Below are 20385 nucleotides of genomic sequence, written 5' to 3'. Positions count from 1 at the left end.
TTTACAGGAAAAGAAGAAAATAGGTAAATTTAGGATGCTGCATTTCTAATATAGGTTTGACTAACTTTTAATCTATGTTTGTTAGATGCACTGGAGAAGAATATCTGGAGATTCAAGGCATCAGCATAACTCCTTGGGGGATGTGGCAGAATTACGTTGCACTTATATGCATGACAATCACTTTCCTCACAATTGCATATCTGAAACTCAGATTTCTAAAAAAGTTCACTTAAGCAAGTATGGCAAACATTTCTACTCAGCACTACACCATAGTTTTATAGTAAAATTGCAATATTTGTAATGTATACAGCTCATTAAATATTTTGCTGATTTGTCTATGTTCGTATCTGATAATTTTTATTAACCTGCATTTGCTATATAGCTACTATCTTCAGACTGATGGACAAATTAAACACGATATGCATGTCTTTAACCCTTACGTGGCTGATTTTTTAAAAAGCTGGTGCTAGATGAGAGGCAAGTTAGATCAGGATCACAGCATATGTGTGTTTAGAGCAAAGTCCCTTTCAACCGACCCCATTCCAGCTAATTTTTTCCAGAAACAAGCCACACAGACTGAAGACTTGAACAATATCATGTAAGGCCTAGTCCTCACAACCGGAGATGAGATGAAAAAGTGGAGGCTTTTTCTCTGATATGCTAGTTTTCAATGTACAGGATTTCATTTTTATTGAGTACAGTAGCATCCATTCATGCAAGACCTCACCTGCAGACACAGGTTTACTTCCTCATCTGCTGCTTGTAAGAAAGCAGGCTCAAGAGTCTGTGTTTAAATGTGGATTTCCCTGAAAACAAATCAAAGGCTGCATATTACGTACTAGTGGAAGCAGATTAGAAACGGGAATTGTAGCCCTCAAGAATGCTCCAGTAGAATGAAAGTACTGTTCGATCAAATAACAATGGGATACCAAACAGCACCAAGTCTGCAGGTCTGCTGCATGTCACCCAGGCATATTGACCATATTACCCATCCCCCAGAGTCTTTTCACACGTTACAGGTACTGAAACAGGAAGTGCAAGTGATTTTTGATGCCTCTCTACAGGCCCCAAATAACAAAAACAGCACGTTGTGAGTCTTTTTCTTTAGTTCAGGAGCAATGGATTGAATTGCAGTTGAAGGACAGGATCAAGAAATGATCTATTCCTTCCCTTACAAATGACCCATGGACCCAAGTTTTAAACAAAGGCTGTTCCACCACCACACCACCCCCAGCCAAAAAATTACACACAAATTACTATAACATCTTTTATTAGGCGGGAAAGTGGCCACTATTAACCCAATACATCTTTGATCACTATGAAAGACTTGTATAATTAACAACTTTCTAAAATAACATTTATATTCTTTGATATGAAGACATCATAGAAACAAGGTGGCAATTCATAAGCCTACACTTACATGGTGGGAAATAAAAGGATACAAAAACATGTATCTTAGCTGTCATACCTTAATTGTATGTACATTGTCATTATGCATGGATAACCCATGAAATCTTATAGCACTCCAAAATGAAGTTTGTTATTAAGTAACAACATGTTACAGAAATATAAACTAAAATGATTATGAATGCAAACATTTTGGTGTTCCTATTAACACACTGCAACTGAAATACTTGAGGTGGCTGTAAAAAGGCCAAGAAGTTTGGACTTTAAAAACAAGCGCATCAAAACATGTTTCAAAGGCAATTTCCCACTCCACTGTTTGGCACCAATACAAACATGGCACATGGAAAGGCACAACGTGTTTTGTTGAGATATTCTTGGCACTAGTGCTGGTCTTTGTCTGTCATGTGGACCATAATCGGTATGGGCTGAAGCACCCTACACAGCACATCTGGTCCCCAGCATTAAAGCCAACTGGAATATGCCCCTAGATTGCTCTTTGAGCTTTTTTTTTTTTTTGGAAAAGCACCACATCTAATGCTTCAAAATCTCAAATGATCTGATCTGCACTCTTACTACACCACCACCACCCAGCCTTTCCAGTTTTTGCCATAAACTGATTGCAATAAACACCTAAGAATCCAAACCATTCAGGAAAGTCGGTTTGCTTTGCTGTGCAATTTCATTGTTGGCTGAAGCAGCAGTTTTGAATTCCCAGCTTTTTAATTTATTTATTTTTACTGAAACAACCTTTACAAAAGATTCCTTTGAGAAATATTTGACCAGAACCACCCCACTTTTTTGTCCTATGAAGAAGACTGCACCCCGGAAGACATTTGTTTTGAAACTTCTATTTCACAAGAAATGATGTAGGCTATTTTTTAAAGTATCCTTCAGCTATAGGACAATTCCCCTATAATCATGTTGTAACAGAAGGCAGGAGCAGAGCTGTCCTGAGAATGTCATGTGGTTCCATATAATTCAAGATTCAGAGGCTTAATGAGACCATGAAAGTTCTTAAGGTGGAACGCTTGCTTCTACTAAGAGATGATTGAATCTGTGTCCTACATTTCCTCCAAGAAGCTCAGGGCTGTATCCATGGGAATCAACTTTATCCTCACAACAACTCTTGCGAGGTAGGTGTGGCTGGCCCAAAGCCACTCTCATGACTTCACAGCTGAGCAGGTATTTGAACCCAGATCTTCCTGGCCCAAGTCCAGCACTCTAGTCATGCCGTTACACTGGCTTTGCCAAATAGGAATGCACTCTTGCTAAACTGATTCACAACACAGGCCTTTCATATTTATATGATGACAGCTTGGCTAATTTCACACAGCCAAGCTTTCACTTCATCATGGAAAAAATGTCATCACATGGAGAAAAGTTCTTAAAACACTCAGGGTCTCAAACCATCAGCCTCAGAAGATTAAAACTTCAAGCCTCCTTAGACATAATTAATGCAGCACTTATTTGGGAGTAAGCTCAACTGAGCCTACCTTTCCATTGGCACTTAATTTTTAGTAAACAGACACAGGATTAGGTTCCACAACAGAAGGGAATCTTGGCTACTAGTCATGATGCTTATACATTATCTCCAGTAACAGAGACCGTATGCCTTTGCGTGTCAGTTACTGGGAAACACGCGTGGGAGGGTGCTGTTGCACTCATTTTTTGCTTGTGGGGTTCCCCAGAGGCACCTGGGTGGCTGCTGTGAGAAGAGAATGCTGTGTGATCCAGCAGGGCCCTTCTTACGTAAGCATGGGTACTGCACCCTGCACAATTCCCATGGGGACCATGCTGTAAATTTCTAACAAGAACTTTGAAGGAAAAGGGAAACCCAAGGCCCTTCTGTGGTCCCTTTAACTGTCACAACTAGCATACATAGAATCATAGAATCATAGAATAGCAGAGTTGGAAGGGTCCTACAAGGCCATCTAGTCCAACCCCCTGGCACATTGCTTCTATTATTGCACTCTTTGGAAAGGGGTATGGGAGGTCATGCTTTTTACAAGGCATCTAAAGCAGTGAACAAAACATCCTATGTTTTCTCCCTTCAGCTTTCTTTTTCAGACTAAGAGCATCTGATATATTTTTTAATGTAACAGAGCAGCTGCACAATTTCCCCAGGTGAAGATGACCTGTCATGCAGTGATTCAATAGCCTTTTTGGCTGGTTATTGTAGGTATAGGTTGCTCTAGCAATTTCCTTCTCTATGCGCTGTCCTTCCTCTCTAGAAATCAGCTCTATCACTTTAACACTTCCTGTCATGACTAGGCCTGTTCCCTTTAGGCTGGGGGAAGGAGCTTCAGGTGATCAATCAGAATCAGATTCTGAAGCAGAAGAGACAGCGCCAGAAACATACCAGCCTACACAAGGAGTGGGAGAGGTAACTCTCACAAGCTCTTCACCAGCTAGGAATGAACCTTTGCCAGACCTTATCACTGAAAACGTTAACACCACAGTCTGTGGGAAATCAGTATTCCTCAGAGGTTAGACTCTCTCCAGGTGGGAAGAGATGTTTATTGCCTGAATAAAGCTTTGTAGATTACGTGGCAGACCTCTTTATTGCCTCCCAATAAGGCGGGACGTTTTGGAAGACATGACACTTCTCTTTCCAAACAACTTTACTTTTACATGAAATTCTCTCTAACCCTCCCCATCCACAAATGTGGGGAGAAATTGCTGTCAGGATTGCTGCAAATGAGAGACTGGTTAACCCTTTCATCCCTGTGCTTTGGTCCAGATGAAAATTGCCTCCCAGCAACATCTGAAGCTGGAGAAATGGGAACTGCCCGTCTGGTTACAGAATGTTATTTGGATTCCAGAGGTTGGCATTCTGCAAGTGGAACAACAATTGGATGCTATAAAATCACTCACATCTGGAAGCACACTTGCCTCACCTCACCATTTGAGAGCTACTGCTTGCTTGAATAATAAGAAATTCCAGTGACCTGCGAGATGAATTTCTGAGCGGGACAAGCACTCTGTTCTGAGAGAGTGCGAGCAAACAGATTCAAAACAAAAATGAGGTTACACTGGCTATTGTTTTGGCAATAGGTTAGGATTGTTGTATTAACTAATACAATGCCCTCCTCTCTTGAAATTGGAAATGATTGCTATTTAGTCTTTGGTATGGACACTCTCCTTATCCCTTATTTACAAACAAGCCATAATCTTCGCATTCCTAGTCAGTGAAAGGGTATTGCTTTGGGAAGGGACATTTTTTTTTAATTACTCTCTTTTCCAGATGGAATGTTTTTTGTTTCTTTCATTTTTGTTGTTATTATCAATATAGCACTATCTTCTGTCGGCAAAAGACTACCGGTGCTTCCAGACAAAGTTTCTGTCATAGAAACACCCTGCCTTATTCACATAATTTTATGGAGGGGGTTTACTCAATGGGGTTTGCTCTCAGGAAAGTGTGCATAGGACTGGAACGTTAGTCAATGAACTGATAATTAACATTACTAGTGTTGACCCATTGCGTTCTGGTAATGTATGCCATTTCAGTCTGAATGGTTGGATCAGAGTTCAAGCATTAATTTTAAATAAATATCTGGTCCTTAAAATGCAGGTGGAGACATAATAAGTTGCTGTATCTCCTAATTTTAGGAAATAGAAACAGCAGCTAAGCTGTTTCTCTGCTTACTGAAGCTGTGTGTCACAGACCACCCTGCTATTTAGCCAATTCATTACTTCTGGGCATTTCTTTAAGCTGCTAGACGTGGACGTTGTTCCCACCACTTCCGCTCCTTCCCCCATCAATGCCTTCTGCTGACTGCGAGGAAGACGGGCGGGAGCCTCTAGCCCGAGACTGGCCGTTCAGCCCCACTGGGGTTCCCAATCGGTGGCTTGCTTGGGATGCTGCATCATCTGATTCCCAGCGCTCCAGTTCTTCTCGTACGAGTCTTTCCATTTGATCCCTGTGGATTTCGTTGTCCCGGCCCAACCTTTCATCCTAGGCACAAATGCCACAGCGCCTGATCATATTGAGACTAGAAATGCGTATAAATATTCTTAAATTCGTAAAAAAACAAATTATTACAAATTTCCTAACGTCATTAAGCTAGATATTAAAAGTGTTGCCTTATCATAATAAAAGGCAAGGGTGGAACCAAGTAATCTTCTACAATATTATTATTAGTAAAAGTTTTATTAAAGTGCCAGGTGCCTACGCGTTTCGAACGCAGTTGCGTTCGAAACGCGTAGGCACCTGGCACTTTAATAAAACTTTTACTAATAATATTATTGTAGAAGATTACTTGGTTCCACCCTTGCCTTTGGCTATTTTTTACTTCCCTATGGGGTTTTCCTTGCTTTCGCACTTATCATGATAAAAGCCGGAACAGCATAAAACCCAGCAACTTTGCAAAGTTAATAGCACTGATCAGTTTGTCTTTTCTTAGCCCAAACAAGTTTACCTCTGTGACCCCATCCAGGAGCCTCCCCAACACCTCTTTCCTCTTCAGTTTTGCTCTCTCCATCGCTTCCAACTTCACAATGACAGCATCAATCTTAGAAACGATGCTGCCTATGGAATGCTCCATGCGATCCACTCGCCGCACCAACCTAGAACCGAAACACTTCTTAATACAGCTACCGTTAACAGCGCTGCTATGGAAATGACACACACATGTTATTTTGGGTAGAGATTTAACCGTCACACAGTTCATGTACTGCTCTTTATTTTAGGACCCCCACCCCGTCAGCCCAATGATCTAGCATGGAGTTTGTGTCTTCAGTTTAAAAATTATTTAAACTGAAAGACCCGGGAGAGCTGCAGCCAGCCAAGTTAATCAGTGCTGAAAGCAGATTTGTATGTGGAGAGAGTCATCTTCAGGACCTGCAATAAATTAAGAATAAAATAATAACAAAATAATAACACACACACACACACACACAGAGCGAGAGCGAGCGAGCGCAAGAATGTCTGTTTTAACCCCTAAATTTTATCCGATTGAGTTCAGAATGGTCTCAAATTAAAGCTACCAATGTTTAGATTTGCAGAAAAATAATCACACCCTGGAAAATAAATGGCAGCTTTGCAATTAATCATTAAATTTATAGTACTTTGCATTGCAAAGCCAAATACAACATGTTTTGCTGCACAACTTCAGATGCACTTGAATGAGACTAGTTATCTAGATCCATTTCAGTCTTTCTTCAAGCCTGATTTTGGCTTTGAAATTGCCTTGGTCACCCTGGTGGATCACCACTGCTGGGAAAGGAACGGCGTTGTGGTGAGGATGGAGACTTTGGCCAGGGCTATTCTGGACTGTCGGGTCTGGTAGCCAGTGGTTCCACTCCTGTGGGAACATAGGAAGCTGCCTCATCCTGACTCAGACCATTAGTCCACCTAGCTCAGTATTGTCTACATCAGCCTTCTTCAAACTGTTGCCCTCCAGACGTTTTTGACTACAAGTCCCATCAGCCCCACTATCACGGCCAATGGTTAGGAATTTGGGAGTTGTAGTCAAAAACATCAGGGGAGTACCAGGCTAGGGACTACTGCTTGGCAGCAACTGTCCAGGGTTTCAAGCAGGAGGTCTTTATCAGCACTACCTGGAGATAATGGCTTATGCGTTTCTTTGGCCCTGGGGAGAAGCAGGTTGACATATCACAATTAAATACAACAGTGTAAGATGGACTTCCATTCAAAATAATCTTACAATGCGGGAATATGTGAGAAAATGGCAATCAGAGGTAATGCACCCACTGGTGATTTCAACCCTATTTTAAATGGGTTGAAAAACTAACACTGCAGCTGGTATTCAATTATTAATGCAGAATTGAAGGAGTTCATTTAAAATTCATTAAAAATCAACAGTCCCGTTCAACCGTTGTAAACTGTGGGTCACAGCAATTTCCATTTTTTTTTCATTTTGAAAAAGCTTTCAAAACTGAACAACTTTCTCACTATGGCCTTAGCTAGACCTAAGGATTATCCCAGGCAAATGGAGGGGTCGTCCCTGCCTGCTCCCGCTATCCCCTGTGTGTCATTTGGATGCTCAGGGATGATCCCGGGATATAGGCCTGGTCTAGCTATGGCCTTAGTGTACCAGTCTATCTCTAACAGTTTTAATATAAATTTAACACTAAAATCTCAAGATCTGTTCACAGAGCTGATTAATGAAGTTACTAAATCATAAGTGTGTTGCAGGTATCAGATTACAGCTAGCAAAGCACTGTGGGAGAAAGGAGCAGCAATGATTAACTTCCATTTCTAAAAACACATTAGTTTGCATTGTTTTCCCTCCTGTAGTTCACAGAAACAGAAGCATTTTTTCCCTCAGAATAATTGTCAGCTAGGATTCCTTCAAATAATCTTCCAAGATTGAAGTTTCCAGAGGCACATACAGAGTCAGCAAAAATACATACGTATCAGAAATGGGCAGAAGATAGATCACTGGACTATTGATCACTATCACTAGTTTATGTTAATGGCTTATAATTTTGTTGTGTATTTTTAAACTTTTTTGTTTGTTTGTTTTTGGTTTTTTTTTTTTTACATTTCTTTTCCTAGGTTTTAAAATGTATGTTTTAAACTTTGTAAGACCGTCTTGAGGCCCAGTATTGGGCAAAAGGCAGAATACAATTATTATTATTATTATTATTATTATTATTATTATTATTATTATTATTATTATTATTATTATTATTTCTGGTGGACCTTCAAGCAGCTGCTGGTTGCTACAGTCCTTTTAAAAAATGCTGGATCACTCAATGTGGTCTGATCCTGCAAGACCCTGCTTATAATCTTAACCAAAAGAGCTAATATGGGTATGCCTTATCTGGAGTATACGCACTCTTGCTTTGTAGATTTAACCTACATCAACGGACACAGGGCTTTTAACTTTAAAAAAAGGAAAAAGAAAACCACACAAGATTGAATTCACCCCACCCTAACATAAGTGAAGTATTTCAGAAGTAATATTAAGTTGTGTTGAACGACAAAAGTATTTCAAAAGCAACACCACCACTAAGGCCACTTACACTTGAAACTCTTCATACGAAACACCACTTGAGCTGCTGCCTCTCCTCCTGGAGCTGTGTCCACTGTCATCGTCATCATCTTCTTCAGAGTCATCGAGGCTCCGTGGGAAGCTACGGCCACTCAGTGGGCGGTTCAGAGAGCTTCTGTCTAGCTCTAAGTCCTCCTTGGAGAAATCAACCAAGGCTGTTAGGCTCTTACTGCGGGCACAACATCAAAGCACATGCGCGCGCACACATACACACAACGTCTTCTCTTTCACATCACAAGCTTGTGGCAAACAGAGACCCGAGTTTGCTGTAAACTGAAATTCACAATTCTGCAGGAGTGATTGGCTGAGATGACTTTGGTAGCATATCTCCAGCCACATTGTGTTTTGCTATTTTTATCTTCTTTATTCAGCCCAGAGATCCACGCTGAGCAAGGCTTCCCTGTCCAAACCCAACATGCTGTTCCATTGCTTCAGTCCTTGCAGGTACCTTTGCAAGCAGAATAAAGTATGCAAACCGAGAAAAGAGATTTTAGGCAATGTTGCTTCTCTGAAAGCAAAACTAGTAGTTTAAGATTGAATAACCACGTAGGGGTCTGTGACACATCCTCAACCATCAAGATTTCTTGGTGGTATAACTGCAGATAGAGATGATAAAAAAACATTTCAAGAAGTCAGCCAATGCTGTTGAAAACATAACTCACCCTCTCTTTCTCCAAATCATCTCTCATTTGCTGATGCTCCAACTCAGTCAATTCCTGGTCCCCATCTTGGTCATACTTTGTGAAGATGGCTTCAATTTCAGCATCAGTGTGTCCCTTTCTGGAAGTAAAAGTCAGCATACATCTCTGATTTTTAATCTAGTTGCTTCAAATGTTTCAACAAAAAGATGCCAAAGGATGTAATGTAGGAGTTTATGGTTAAGGTAAGAACACGCAATCATTCAAATTATTTAATGCAATTCTTTTTCAATACAATGGGCTGTATCCAATGGTAGTCCTATGTAAACTAGGGCCAATCACTTCAATGGGTCTACTCTGTGTAGGGATACTATTAGCTACTACTTAATGACATTACCGCTCCCTGGAGCTGTGATGGAATTTACTATCAGTAACATGACCAGAACTGCCACTAGTTAACCAAAAAAATGCATTAAAAAGAACAGGCAAAATTCACTTTTAAAAGTGCACTTTCACAAAGGTGAAAGTGAATAAAGGAGTATTGAGTATATGCAGAATGAGCTCAGGAATGCCTGCCATGTGCTCAAACATGCTGTACTTATATTCCAAAGTCCACTCAGCACTACTGTTCTTGAAGTGTGGTTATTAAGAGCCTCTCAGGGAGTAATTCTCTGGGCCCTAGATATTGTCTGAGGGGCCAAGGGGTAGTGGAGATTCCCCACCCCCACCCCCCAGGTCTGAGACAGCTTTCTGACCTTGGAAGGGGGAAGCGGAGATCTGCCCCCTTCCCCCTTACTGCTGGTGTGGAAAGAATAATGGGCTCAAGTTACAGGAAAACTTCCTGACTGTTAGAGCAGTATGACAATGGAACTAGTTATCTAGGGACGTTGTGGGCTCTCCCACACTAGAGGCAGCTGGACTGCCATCTGTCAGGGATGCTTTAAGGTAGATTCCTGCATTGAGCAGAGGGGTGGACTCGAAGGCCTTATAGGCCCCTTCCAAGTCTACTACTATTCTATGATTCTAAGCATGTTGGCCGCCCTCCAAGGTATGAAAAGCGACCTTGAAGAGGAGGAAAAGGGGGCATTTTGGTGGGCAGGAGACCTGAGAGACCAGGATATGAGCAGCCTTGAGCCTTTTCCAGCCTACTTCCCTCCCCCTCCAAAGTGCTGTCACTAAAAGGGCAAAAAATGCTGCATTGCAGAAATGTAGGAACAGCAGAGGCAATCTTCACCTCCCTGACTTCTTGCCCTGTATTGGATAATCAGAAGCCTCCGGGTTCGGGGGGGGGGGGGGCTTCCGACCATCGACGACACAATCCTATTGAATGGATTATTTTTAAGAACGCAAGAATGGAGAGGGGGTCTGTCAAACGCACCCCTTCAGGTCTTGCCGTAGTTCATCAAAGTTTAATTTGCCTCCACTTTGTCGTAGACTCTCTGAAATGTCGTCCACTGGTGTTTTTTTCAATTTTAATTTCACCATGGCTTTAGTGTATCCCTGAAAGAGGAAAAGCAATACATTCAGTACATGTAGTCAAAACTATGAAGCTTAAAAGCAAAGGCTGGCAGTATTCTTTTCGCTTTTATAGTGAATTTAATTCTTTTAGTTTTTGTAATCCACCCAGATAGCATCTGTTATTGGGCAGATCAAAAATATTATACCTAAATTCTGAAATGTATCATTTTACGGATGCTTTCCGCTGTCCTTCAAATTCTGTTTGCTATGAGTTTCCTATTCCCTTATCAGCTGATCAACTGAGGAAAATCCATGTGGCAGAGCACTTGTCAGTGACCTGCAGCATGGAGGTTCTAGAAATATATAAATGCAGGATTGTACCACCCTAACCCTGTGGGCTATAGATAAGCTAGATTGATTAGAAAAGGTGCTAAGTAAGAATGTATATAGGAAGTTGTTAAAACCCTTTATTTAAAAAATCAGACATATAAGCTAGCACGTTATTTTTTTTCTTCTAGCTGAAGACGTTGCATTTTTCACCTACATAGTGGGCATAGCTGATCTTTTTCTCCCCGCTCTTTTTTAAATCAGTTATATTTAATTTGTATGGTAGTGCTTGCTTATTTAAGCATGAGTGTGTGTGTGTGTGCCCTCATTCCTCTTGCAGGGAAATTAGGTGGGGAGAGGAACTCCGTATTACCAATGCAAAATATTGATGCAAAAAGGCGAGTCTCTTTCTGTCATATAAGCTGACTGGGCAGTGGGGGGAGGGGAACAGCACCCTTCCCTGCTTACTTTTTTGGGGGCAGAGCAGTGTACAGAACACAAGAATGAGATCAGAGGGGGTGGAGAGGGGAGGGAGGAGTTAAGCACTTTTGTGCAAATATTGTGTTTTTAAAAAAGTTGTTAAAATGGCACTGAGAGAAGGAAATGTAATTGTGAAGATGTACCTAGGAGAAGGGAACAGAGACAGGGTATTACAGCTGAAAACGCCACTGCCCACATCAAAGCCATGCCTCTTTAAAAACAGAGAAGAGTAGCACGAAAGCATCTACACTTATAGAGATTGTGCTTCTCTTCCATTTTTGTCAAAAAAGTTGGACTTTCTCCAGCCAGAGGGAAAACAGAATAATAACCAAGAAAACATGAGAAGATTCCGATTCCATAGCAATGTTGCATGGATGATCTGTAAAAACTGAGTAAATGAACTGCAGCAATTACATCTAGACACTGTGTATGTACGCAGCAAAGAAGTAAGACTGAAGCAGCACAAATAGCTGTAACAGGTTTTTTTTACCTTTTTTATAAGATCTGACAGTTCCATTTCAGACTTCTGCTGTGCCATATCCGATTTGACTTCTGAGTATGTATCATTGATGATGGCCAGAAACATGTTCTGTTCAAGACAAGAATTTTAAAAAGTAGCTTTTAAACAAGCAATATTACAATTAAAAAAATAATATTATTTATAAATAGATACTGTTGTTTTCATACTGTTGTTTTTATGTTTCTGATGGTTTTTAAATTTTGTGCACTTTTTAATGTTTACTGTTTTAACTTTTGTGAACCGCCCAGAGAGCTTCGGCTGTGGGGCGGTATATAAATGTAATAAATAAATAAAATAAATAATAAATATTACAATTGATGACCTCATCAATTATAATACTGAGAATGTGCTAAGATTCAGCCTTGTCTCTGTTTTTAAAAGAAAAAGAACTCCACCACATACAAAGTTTGTCCAAGTCTGAGGTGGAGGATCCTGGTATAAAGGCAGGACGTTGCTACAGCTCTACTCATTATGCCAGCAGCTTTGGATACAAGACAGCTCTTCTGTGGTCCTCTCAAACACAATTAAACAAACCTTATTAGGATGTTATAACTAAAAGCAGTGTCATAACCCTCTTCTGGGGTCAAAATAGCAGCCACATCCAGTTAATGCAGAAGGAAACGTAATAGGCTAGGATTGGTGGTGGCACACCCCTTTCCGCTTCACCCACTTTAGCAAGAGCCGTGGCTGTAAGGTTCAACCTGGCGTTGCTGTAATGGGCAGTTGTATTCATATGCACAACTTCTTTGCACAGGATCGAATCTCAAAATAACAGCTTCTGAACTGTTTTCAGTTTGGGGGTTGTTTAGAGTAGGAGTGGGGAACAAGTTTGAGGTGGGGCAGAAACTGCCCCCCCCGCGGGGTCAAAGGATTTCAGTGGGCATGGCCATACCCACTGATGTCATCACCCCACCAGTGCCATATTGCCTTTCTCCATTGCTTCTCGCTCCATGCCCCGTCTTCACCTGCCCTGTGCCTTCGCCCACTGTGGATGAGGAAAGTGGGTGAAGCACGACAGCATGCTGCACTCCCTGCCAACTGGAAGAGAGAGCAGCACGCTAAGTCATGTGATTGGAGATACAGGGAGACCTCTCTCTCTCCACTTCTTCCCAAAGCCCCTGGTAGCCTCCAGGCAGGGAGTGGGGTCCCGAAGGAAGCCCAAGCCGGCCAGGGGTTCCTCACCACTGGTTTCAAGAGCTTTCTTAACCCACCTCACTTGAAAAACATAAGGTGGTCATAAACAATAGCAGGAGATATCACCTCACAATTCAGTAACGAAATGCTCAGAGCCTACTTGCACATTCCAGGAACTGAATGTTTCTGGAGACTTGTCCTACCCCAGACAAGGGCCCTAGACACATAATTAACTCCTCGTTTTGACCAATAAGTGCCATGTTATTAGATGGACATGTATGGGAATCTATATACAGATTCTTTTGATTCTTGTTTGTGATACTGGTCCCCCTTTCAACACAAATAATGCTACAATGAGATTATCCTGTTGCCAGATAGCAAGCAGAACTTGGAAGCCTGTGATGAAATTTGGCTTCCTACTGTGTTGAGAAACCAGGTATCTCTAGACTGTCTCTTCAACTACACACATACATAAAATTGGTTTTAGCTTGGCACAAATTAGCCTTGGCACAAGGAAGAAAATAAATCAAAATTAAAAAAAAAACAGTGGAAATGATGACAATCAACCAACATTTCTGTAAATAATGTATTTACATACCAAAAGAATGAAGAACATAAAGAACACAAATGTAGTGAAATAAACTGGTCCCAAAACTCTGTTAGCTTCTTCAACCTCTGTAAAGTCAAAATCTCCCAACAGGATGCGGAACTGAGTAAATCTTTAAAGAGAACAACATAATTTTAGCCAATAACTGAGTCACTGTCTCATGCTTAACAATGTGAATTTTACCTTGGTAGAACACCAGCTCTTCAACTTGATTATGGAAATCAGTCAACTAAATTCCATATAATTGTTTGTAATGTAACACATAGTCAATTTTGGATCACGCTAAGTCTCAAATATATTTAAGACAAGAATGATAGAAATTCCAGACGTAGACAGAACTTCATTAAAGTGGATAGAATTTTAACTATGAATTTGATGCAAATTTCTGAAGCTTGTGTCAGTGCTAAATCGTTGACAGCTTTTAAAACATGTTATTGTTGTACTTACACACTGTCCTGAAAGGTACTGAAGTCATCAACTTGTGTACCAAACACAAGATAGGCTAACTGAGCGTAGGCCATGAAAATGATGAAAAACATAATGGCAAAGCCAAGAACATCTTTGGCACATCGTGACATCGTGGTAGATAACTGGCTCATTGTTCGGTTGAAGCTGACAAATTTAAAGAGCTGTTAAAGAAGAGAAAAATATTTAAAGAACTGGGGGCGCAGAAGGGAGCACATCGCGCCAAACCATGCTTTAGCTTATGTGCAAACCAGGTCACTATCTTGACTGCAGACATATGTATTAGCCAAATTCTCTCTTTATTCACTACATTATAAATCAGATTTAAGATGAAACCCCTTGTTTATATATTTAATTACTATCTCATGACAAGAATCAGAACGGTTTTCAGGAACTGAGCTTTCTGCTCCTTTTTAGGAACAGTTCTCCACAATAGCTCTTAAAATACGAGGAGTGTCGAAAGCAGCTTCGGGTATTGTAGAAGAGGGCTATGTGATTTGAAAAAGTATCAAAGAGCCTGGTTGCAAGCACGTTTGGTGGATTTTGGCCTTGGCCAGGAATGTTCTACTTCTTGCTCTGAGTATTAAAGTAGGATGTTGAAAGGAATAAAATGTTAAGAAGTTAAGAAGTGCCTTCATTTGCTTGAAATATTGCAATAACGTTTGAATTACCTTCATCCAGACGAAAAACATGGTGACTGCTGCAATATTGTTGAACTGTGTTTGCCAGTATGCTAGAGGCTCAAAATTGGGGAAGCTATTCTGATTTTCGAGCAGCTCCTTCAGTAACCTATCCACAGTAGACGTTCGATATATATTAATTCCTATAGCTGCCAGTGATAGCTGAATGTAGAAAACAGTACATAAATAATATAGAACAGTATGTAAATAATATGGAACATTGGTTTTCCAACTTCCCCACATAAGGATGCTGTAGTTCTAGAAGTTTTGGCTACGTAGACTTAATTTCTCTTCTTGTGTCAAGCCAACCCAGGAGAAAGCATTCAGGGCACCTTCAGTAGAGGAAGTTGGTATTTGGGGGCTGAGACAGAAGTATATAATAAAGGAGTTCAAAATGCTATCAACACATTTTGATACCACTTTTTAATGTACATGTAACTGTAGCATAGCAGTGAATCAAAAGGTACTATGCTACCGACATTTAGCCGGCTGTTCCATTGCTGCTTCTGCCTCTCCCTCCTCCACTTGGGGTACTAAGTCCCCTGTAACTGCTTGAGATGGGAGGGGAGGTTGCAGTTTCAAGGAGATTTTGCAGCAGCAGCAGGAGGCGGCAGTGATGGTACTAAAAAAACGGTAAGCAAGTTACCTCTTTCTGCACTGGGAACTCACTAGCAACATTTCCTATGTTTTTGCCCATGAGAACAAGTGCTATAGCCTTGCCGACATAGGTGCATAAATACCTTTTGGAAAGTAACACTGCTGGCATTGAAAGGGTCATATTCATTAGATTTTACTTACCGCAATAATGAGAACATCTAGACAATTCCAAAGACTCCTGAAATAGAACAGTCTGTGAATGTGAATTTCCAGGATTTCTTCCACCATGTAATAAATAATAAAGAGGCAAAAAACAATTTCGCAGGCAGCCAGGAAGAAGTCAAAAGTAGAAATGTAGTGGATCAACTTCACTGGCTGGAATTGCCAAGACGTAAGGAGACCTCCCGTTGGTGGGAACTCCACCAATAATCTGCAAATTGGGTGGGTAGGGGGGAAATGAATGTGTAATTGTTAGTACTATTGTTTTTTGTCTTATTGTTCAGTTGTTTTAATCAATGTAAGCCACCCTGAATTTTTTTTCCTTTTAAAACAAAAAATTGCAGAGGGAAGGATGGAGCATTAATTTTATAGTAAATTAAAATTAATATTTAAAACAAAAGGCTTTGAAAATGTGCTTTAAATTCCTTTTAAAAGTTATAAATAATAATATCTAGAGAAATCCTAATATTTTTACACGTTTAATTATTTTAAGACTATTTTATGTAAAATACAGGTAAGTACTAGACACTTATTTTACAGGAATGCTATTTTACATATCTGAAATTAATATACATGGACACACATACATATCTTGTATTGTACTAGCGTGACATAGACTTGCTCAAGGTCATCTAGCCTGCTTCATTCTGGAGTAGAAATCTGAAGCCAGATCTACCCGGTCCTCACTTTATTAAGCAAGGGTTGTTCAAAGGAACATCTCTAATTTGCTTATGAAAAAAAAAATGGCAAGAATTTAGACAGTAGAACTCAGCAGTTCTTCAAATGGCAGACTGAAGTAAAAGTTTTTTGATCAAACACTACTGATCACATTTCACTCAACATACCTTAACAACATCCAGCGCACAATGATAAAAATTCCCAATAGAGCGCCAAGTGACATGCAATGTGGGAGATCTGTAATCAGATCCATCACCGTCTTTTTAAAGCAGTCGTGGGGGGAACAGAGGCCCTGGAGGAAGTGGCAGTAATTAACCTTTCCTCTCTTTGCCATTTTCCTGATCAAAATCACCTCCTATCCCCAAAGTTGCTATTACTCTCGGGGCGGGAGCAGGGAGTAGAGGACAAGTACATATGTAGCTTGGTCCCAAGTCCTCAGTGAGACTTACTTCCAAGTAAACATGCATGGAATTGGGGTTGTATCAATATTAGTCCTTCTTAGAAGACGCTCATTGAAATGCATAAGACTTAAGTTAAATAGGGTGGCCACATGGAAAGGAGGACAGGGCTCCTGTATCTTTAACACTTGTATAGAAAAAGGAATTTCAGCAAGTGTCATTTGTATGCATGCAGCATCGGGTGAAATTCTCTCTTCATCACAACAGTTGAAGCTGCAGGAGCCCTGCCCTCTTTTGTATCTGGTCACTGTAAGAGGGCAGGGGTCCTGCAGCTTCAATTGTTGTGATGAAGAGGGAATTTCACCCAGTCCTGCATGCATACAAATGACACCTGCTGAAATTCCCTTTTCTATGCAGATGTTAAAGATACAGGAGCCCTGTCCTCCTTTCCATATGGTCACCCTAAAGTGAAACCAAGATTTGGCACAACCTTATGACTGTAAATGCTCTATATCTAGACAGTGAAAACAGACACTAGAGTGTTAACATTCAAAAATTCCAGACCCACCTGATAATACAGAAGAGATTGATATTTGCATTGTACACTGAAAAATCAATAAATGCTGCCCTTGTGCCTCTGTCAAGCCACAAGTTGTTCTTAAGACCAGAAATTAATGCAGTGGTCTCCTCTTTGCTTCTGGAAAGATCCTGGTAATAGCCAGCTCCACTGTAGGTTGCAATCAACCCCCAATGGCTGCTCCCATTCAGATCTTTTTCGCTGGTGTAAGTCCAACTGAAATGTAACAGGAAGAGATGCACTAGAGCTATTATTTTCATATTTTCAAAAGCGAAGCTTTAATCCCTCTAAAAGTTAACGACGAAATGAGTTTGGGAAACTCCCTCACTCTATTTCTCTGCATCAAAAGTAAAATGTGGTGGCAGACGTGGGCCAGTTCGAACTATTCAAGAACACAATTTTATAAAGATTGCTTTTATGCTAGCAGAAATAGTTTAGAAATGTCAAATAAAGTGCAATGGTTTTACAAAGAGACTAGAGGATACATTGCAATTCTCAAACTGGTCGGCACCAGGTTCAAGCACCAGCTAAATATCTCTCAGAACCATCGAAAGTCCCATTAGCTATATGTATGGGGGAAATACATACGCAGTTCCATTGCGGAGCCCAAATGGAGCAGTGTCCTCATTACCCACAGAGTAAACATCATAGCAGTCTTTAATTTCATCTTTTAAATCTTCAGGTATTGAACACGAGCCATTCCTCACTTTCAGTTGCCGGATGCGAGGCACTCCCAAAAGCAGGTTCTCATGGTAGATGAAACTTCTATTTTGTGCCACTGTTTTATTGTTGTACCATATCTCCCAGTACAGTCCATCTAGCAAAGGGCCCTCAGTGAACTGAGACAGAAGGTAATTTGGGGGGAATTAACTGCTGCTACGATTCTGCAGATTTTTAAAGCAGACATTAATGTACTTCTCATTAATATATTTTAGACATACACACTGATTTCTGTTCACAATACAGCATGATTCAAAAATATTAAACAGTTCCGACTATCAAAGCATAGATAGCAACTACCTATATTTTTTGAAAGACTTCCTTTTTACAAGACAATGATCATATATCAATTGGGGAGGATGAACGTACAACCACTTCTACAAAAACAGCGTGATCTTCTGCACATGGCTGCCCACACGTTACAAAATCACTCACAGTGCAATCAAATTCAATGGAACATACGCCCAGGCAATCCTGTGTATAGGATTGCACTTTTACATGTGGTAAGAACTGTTTCCAGCTGACCAAGAGCAGAAGCTCTTGAATGTTGGACATGCGCCAATTTTATTCCCCACTGGGTGATCAATGTACCAAAAATGATTACCGTATTTCTTCGATTGTAAGATGCCATCGATTGTAAGACGCACATTAATTTCAGTACCACCAACAGGAAAAAAAACCCTAAGACACACCTGCGATTCTAAAATGCACCCCATTTTTAGAGATGTTTATATGGGGAAAAAAGTGCATCTTAGAATTGAAGAAATAGGGTAATAAAGATACGAATTAAGATTACAGTAAACCCTGCCAAACCATACAAACCTTTTTCAAGATAGTGACAGTCTAAAGTTGCCTTAAATTATTTTTGATAATGCACTAACCATGTGCTGTGTATGTTACTTGAACCTATTAGTGCTCAAGGAACAAATTTCAATCTGTACCTTCCAGAAGTCTTCCATTGTGGACAAAGTTTTGAAGTTGGTCTTCTCCGTTTTTGAAACTGGTGTGTCTAGAAAGAGCTGTGACATCACCCTTGTGTAGTAGTACATACTAGAACTCACCATTCCATAAGACACTGAGTGTGGAAGAAAAAAGAATTTCAAATACGTTATTTAAAAATCCAAAACAAAAGAAGAAGAAGAAGAAGAAGAAGAAGAAGAAGAAGAAGAAGAAGAAGAAGAAGACGACGACATACACGACATAAAATATTAAACAATATTTTTTCTGGCTGTGTGCCAAGGGTAGGTCTTTTGTTCCTGTGACTGGTTGCAATATCTTATGGAACAATTTAGGATTTACGTAGACTCCAGAGAAGATCTGGGTTTGATCCTAAATTTATCCAAAAGAAGGGGTGGTCCCCCAAAATCCTGTGTCTGAATCTCCCTAATTTCACACGACCTTAGTTAATAAAATATATGTTGTGCCACAATTTTCTTTGCTAGAAACTCTTTCCATCAGATGTTTCATTGGCCATTTCTACACCAGCCCAGTGTAGAGGGAGGGATGGGGGAAAATCTCCCGATATCCTGATCATGAGATCCTCCCCTTAGTCCACATGCAGGCGCGACATCCCAGGTTGAAGGAGGGTGTCATGCCCAACGTTTTTCAAATGTATTTTTTAAAGGAGCTGAGCGCACGTATGCTCCAACAAAAAGTGAGGGTGTGTTGTTGTTGTTTTTTTAAAAAAGCCCTGACCTCACTCCCCTCCACCCCCAATTCCTCCCAGCCCAGTTCCTTCCCTCTACTGCTCCCCACTACTTGCGGGGAGGAGGGAAGAAGCCGGGACTGGCGGCCACACCTGCCGCAGTCTCGGGACGAACCCAAGACTGTGGGAAGAACTGGATTTTCCCAGGGGTTATTTATCCCAGGGGTTATTTATCCCTGGGGAAACCCGCACTCGTCCCCCTTGCTCCTGGGAGTCCCTGTGTATCATTTGGACGCACAGGGACTTGGCCATGACCATTGTCTCACAGGCCCTAGTATGGGGAGACACTGAAAACAAAATTGATTTGCCATGAAGTTAAGCATGTCAATACAGTAACTTCTACCTTTTTCAGACCCATCTTTCATTTTAACCCTCAACACAGAATCTACTTTCTTTTGCTTTCACAATTAAATGCTGCATTTCCCCAGCTCTAAAATAAAACTTGCTAAAAGTGCTATTAGCAGTGTGGTTTGTGTTTCATGTTCTATGGATTCTTTAGATGACAATGTCATCTAAAGAACCCATAAACAACTGTGAGTCAGGAATGATGAGCCATGATAAATGTCTTGTGTACAAAAGCCCTTAATTTATCAGTCAGGGCTGTTGCATCATGACGGGCCCTTCTGGGTGCCAGAACCCAGGCAGCAGGGATTGTTTGAAGCTTGTCTTGCCCTCAAACAACCCCGGCCGCCTGGGTTTGCTATGACAAAACAAGCCACAGCAACTCCCACTCAGGGCTTGAAAATTTAAAATGGT

At 40.7% G+C, this 20385-nt stretch overlaps 2 protein-coding genes across 2 annotated transcripts in view; one reads left to right on the top strand and one right to left on the bottom strand.

The window, feature by feature from the left end:
• The window catches only part of LOC134405108 (broad substrate specificity ATP-binding cassette transporter ABCG2-like), a 33508-nt gene extending 33275 nt beyond the window's left edge, over positions 1 to 233 (top strand). The window contains exon 15 of the mRNA XM_063136241.1: positions 86 to 233. Within this exon, the coding sequence (XP_062992311.1) occupies positions 86 to 233 (148 nt within the window). The remainder of the gene's footprint in view (positions 1 to 85) is intronic.
• A 1030-nt stretch (positions 234 to 1263) lies between these two features.
• PKD2 (polycystin 2, transient receptor potential cation channel) overlaps positions 1264 to 20385 on the bottom strand; it is a 32017-nt gene continuing 12895 nt past the window's right edge. The window contains exons 4-16 of the mRNA XM_063136085.1: positions 18866 to 18999; positions 17793 to 18043; positions 17196 to 17420; positions 15534 to 15762; positions 14727 to 14897; positions 14038 to 14219; positions 13582 to 13702; positions 11820 to 11918; positions 10443 to 10564; positions 9089 to 9206; positions 8398 to 8561; positions 5826 to 5973; positions 1264 to 5362 (exon numbers count right to left, since the gene is read on the bottom strand). Of these exons, the coding sequence (XP_062992155.1) occupies positions 5123 to 5362; positions 5826 to 5973; positions 8398 to 8561; positions 9089 to 9206; positions 10443 to 10564; positions 11820 to 11918; positions 13582 to 13702; positions 14038 to 14219; positions 14727 to 14897; positions 15534 to 15762; positions 17196 to 17420; positions 17793 to 18043; positions 18866 to 18999 (2204 nt within the window). The 3' untranslated portion in view covers positions 1264 to 5122. The remainder of the gene's footprint in view (positions 5363 to 5825; positions 5974 to 8397; positions 8562 to 9088; positions 9207 to 10442; positions 10565 to 11819; positions 11919 to 13581; positions 13703 to 14037; positions 14220 to 14726; positions 14898 to 15533; positions 15763 to 17195; positions 17421 to 17792; positions 18044 to 18865; positions 19000 to 20385) is intronic.

Source organism: Elgaria multicarinata, chromosome 10 (assembly GCF_023053635.1).
Source record: "Elgaria multicarinata webbii isolate HBS135686 ecotype San Diego chromosome 10, rElgMul1.1.pri, whole genome shotgun sequence".
Taxonomy (NCBI): domain Eukaryota; kingdom Metazoa; phylum Chordata; class Lepidosauria; order Squamata; family Anguidae; genus Elgaria; species Elgaria multicarinata.
The sequence above is the reverse complement of the archived record's forward strand: the minus strand, read 5'-3'. Positions and strand labels throughout refer to the sequence as shown.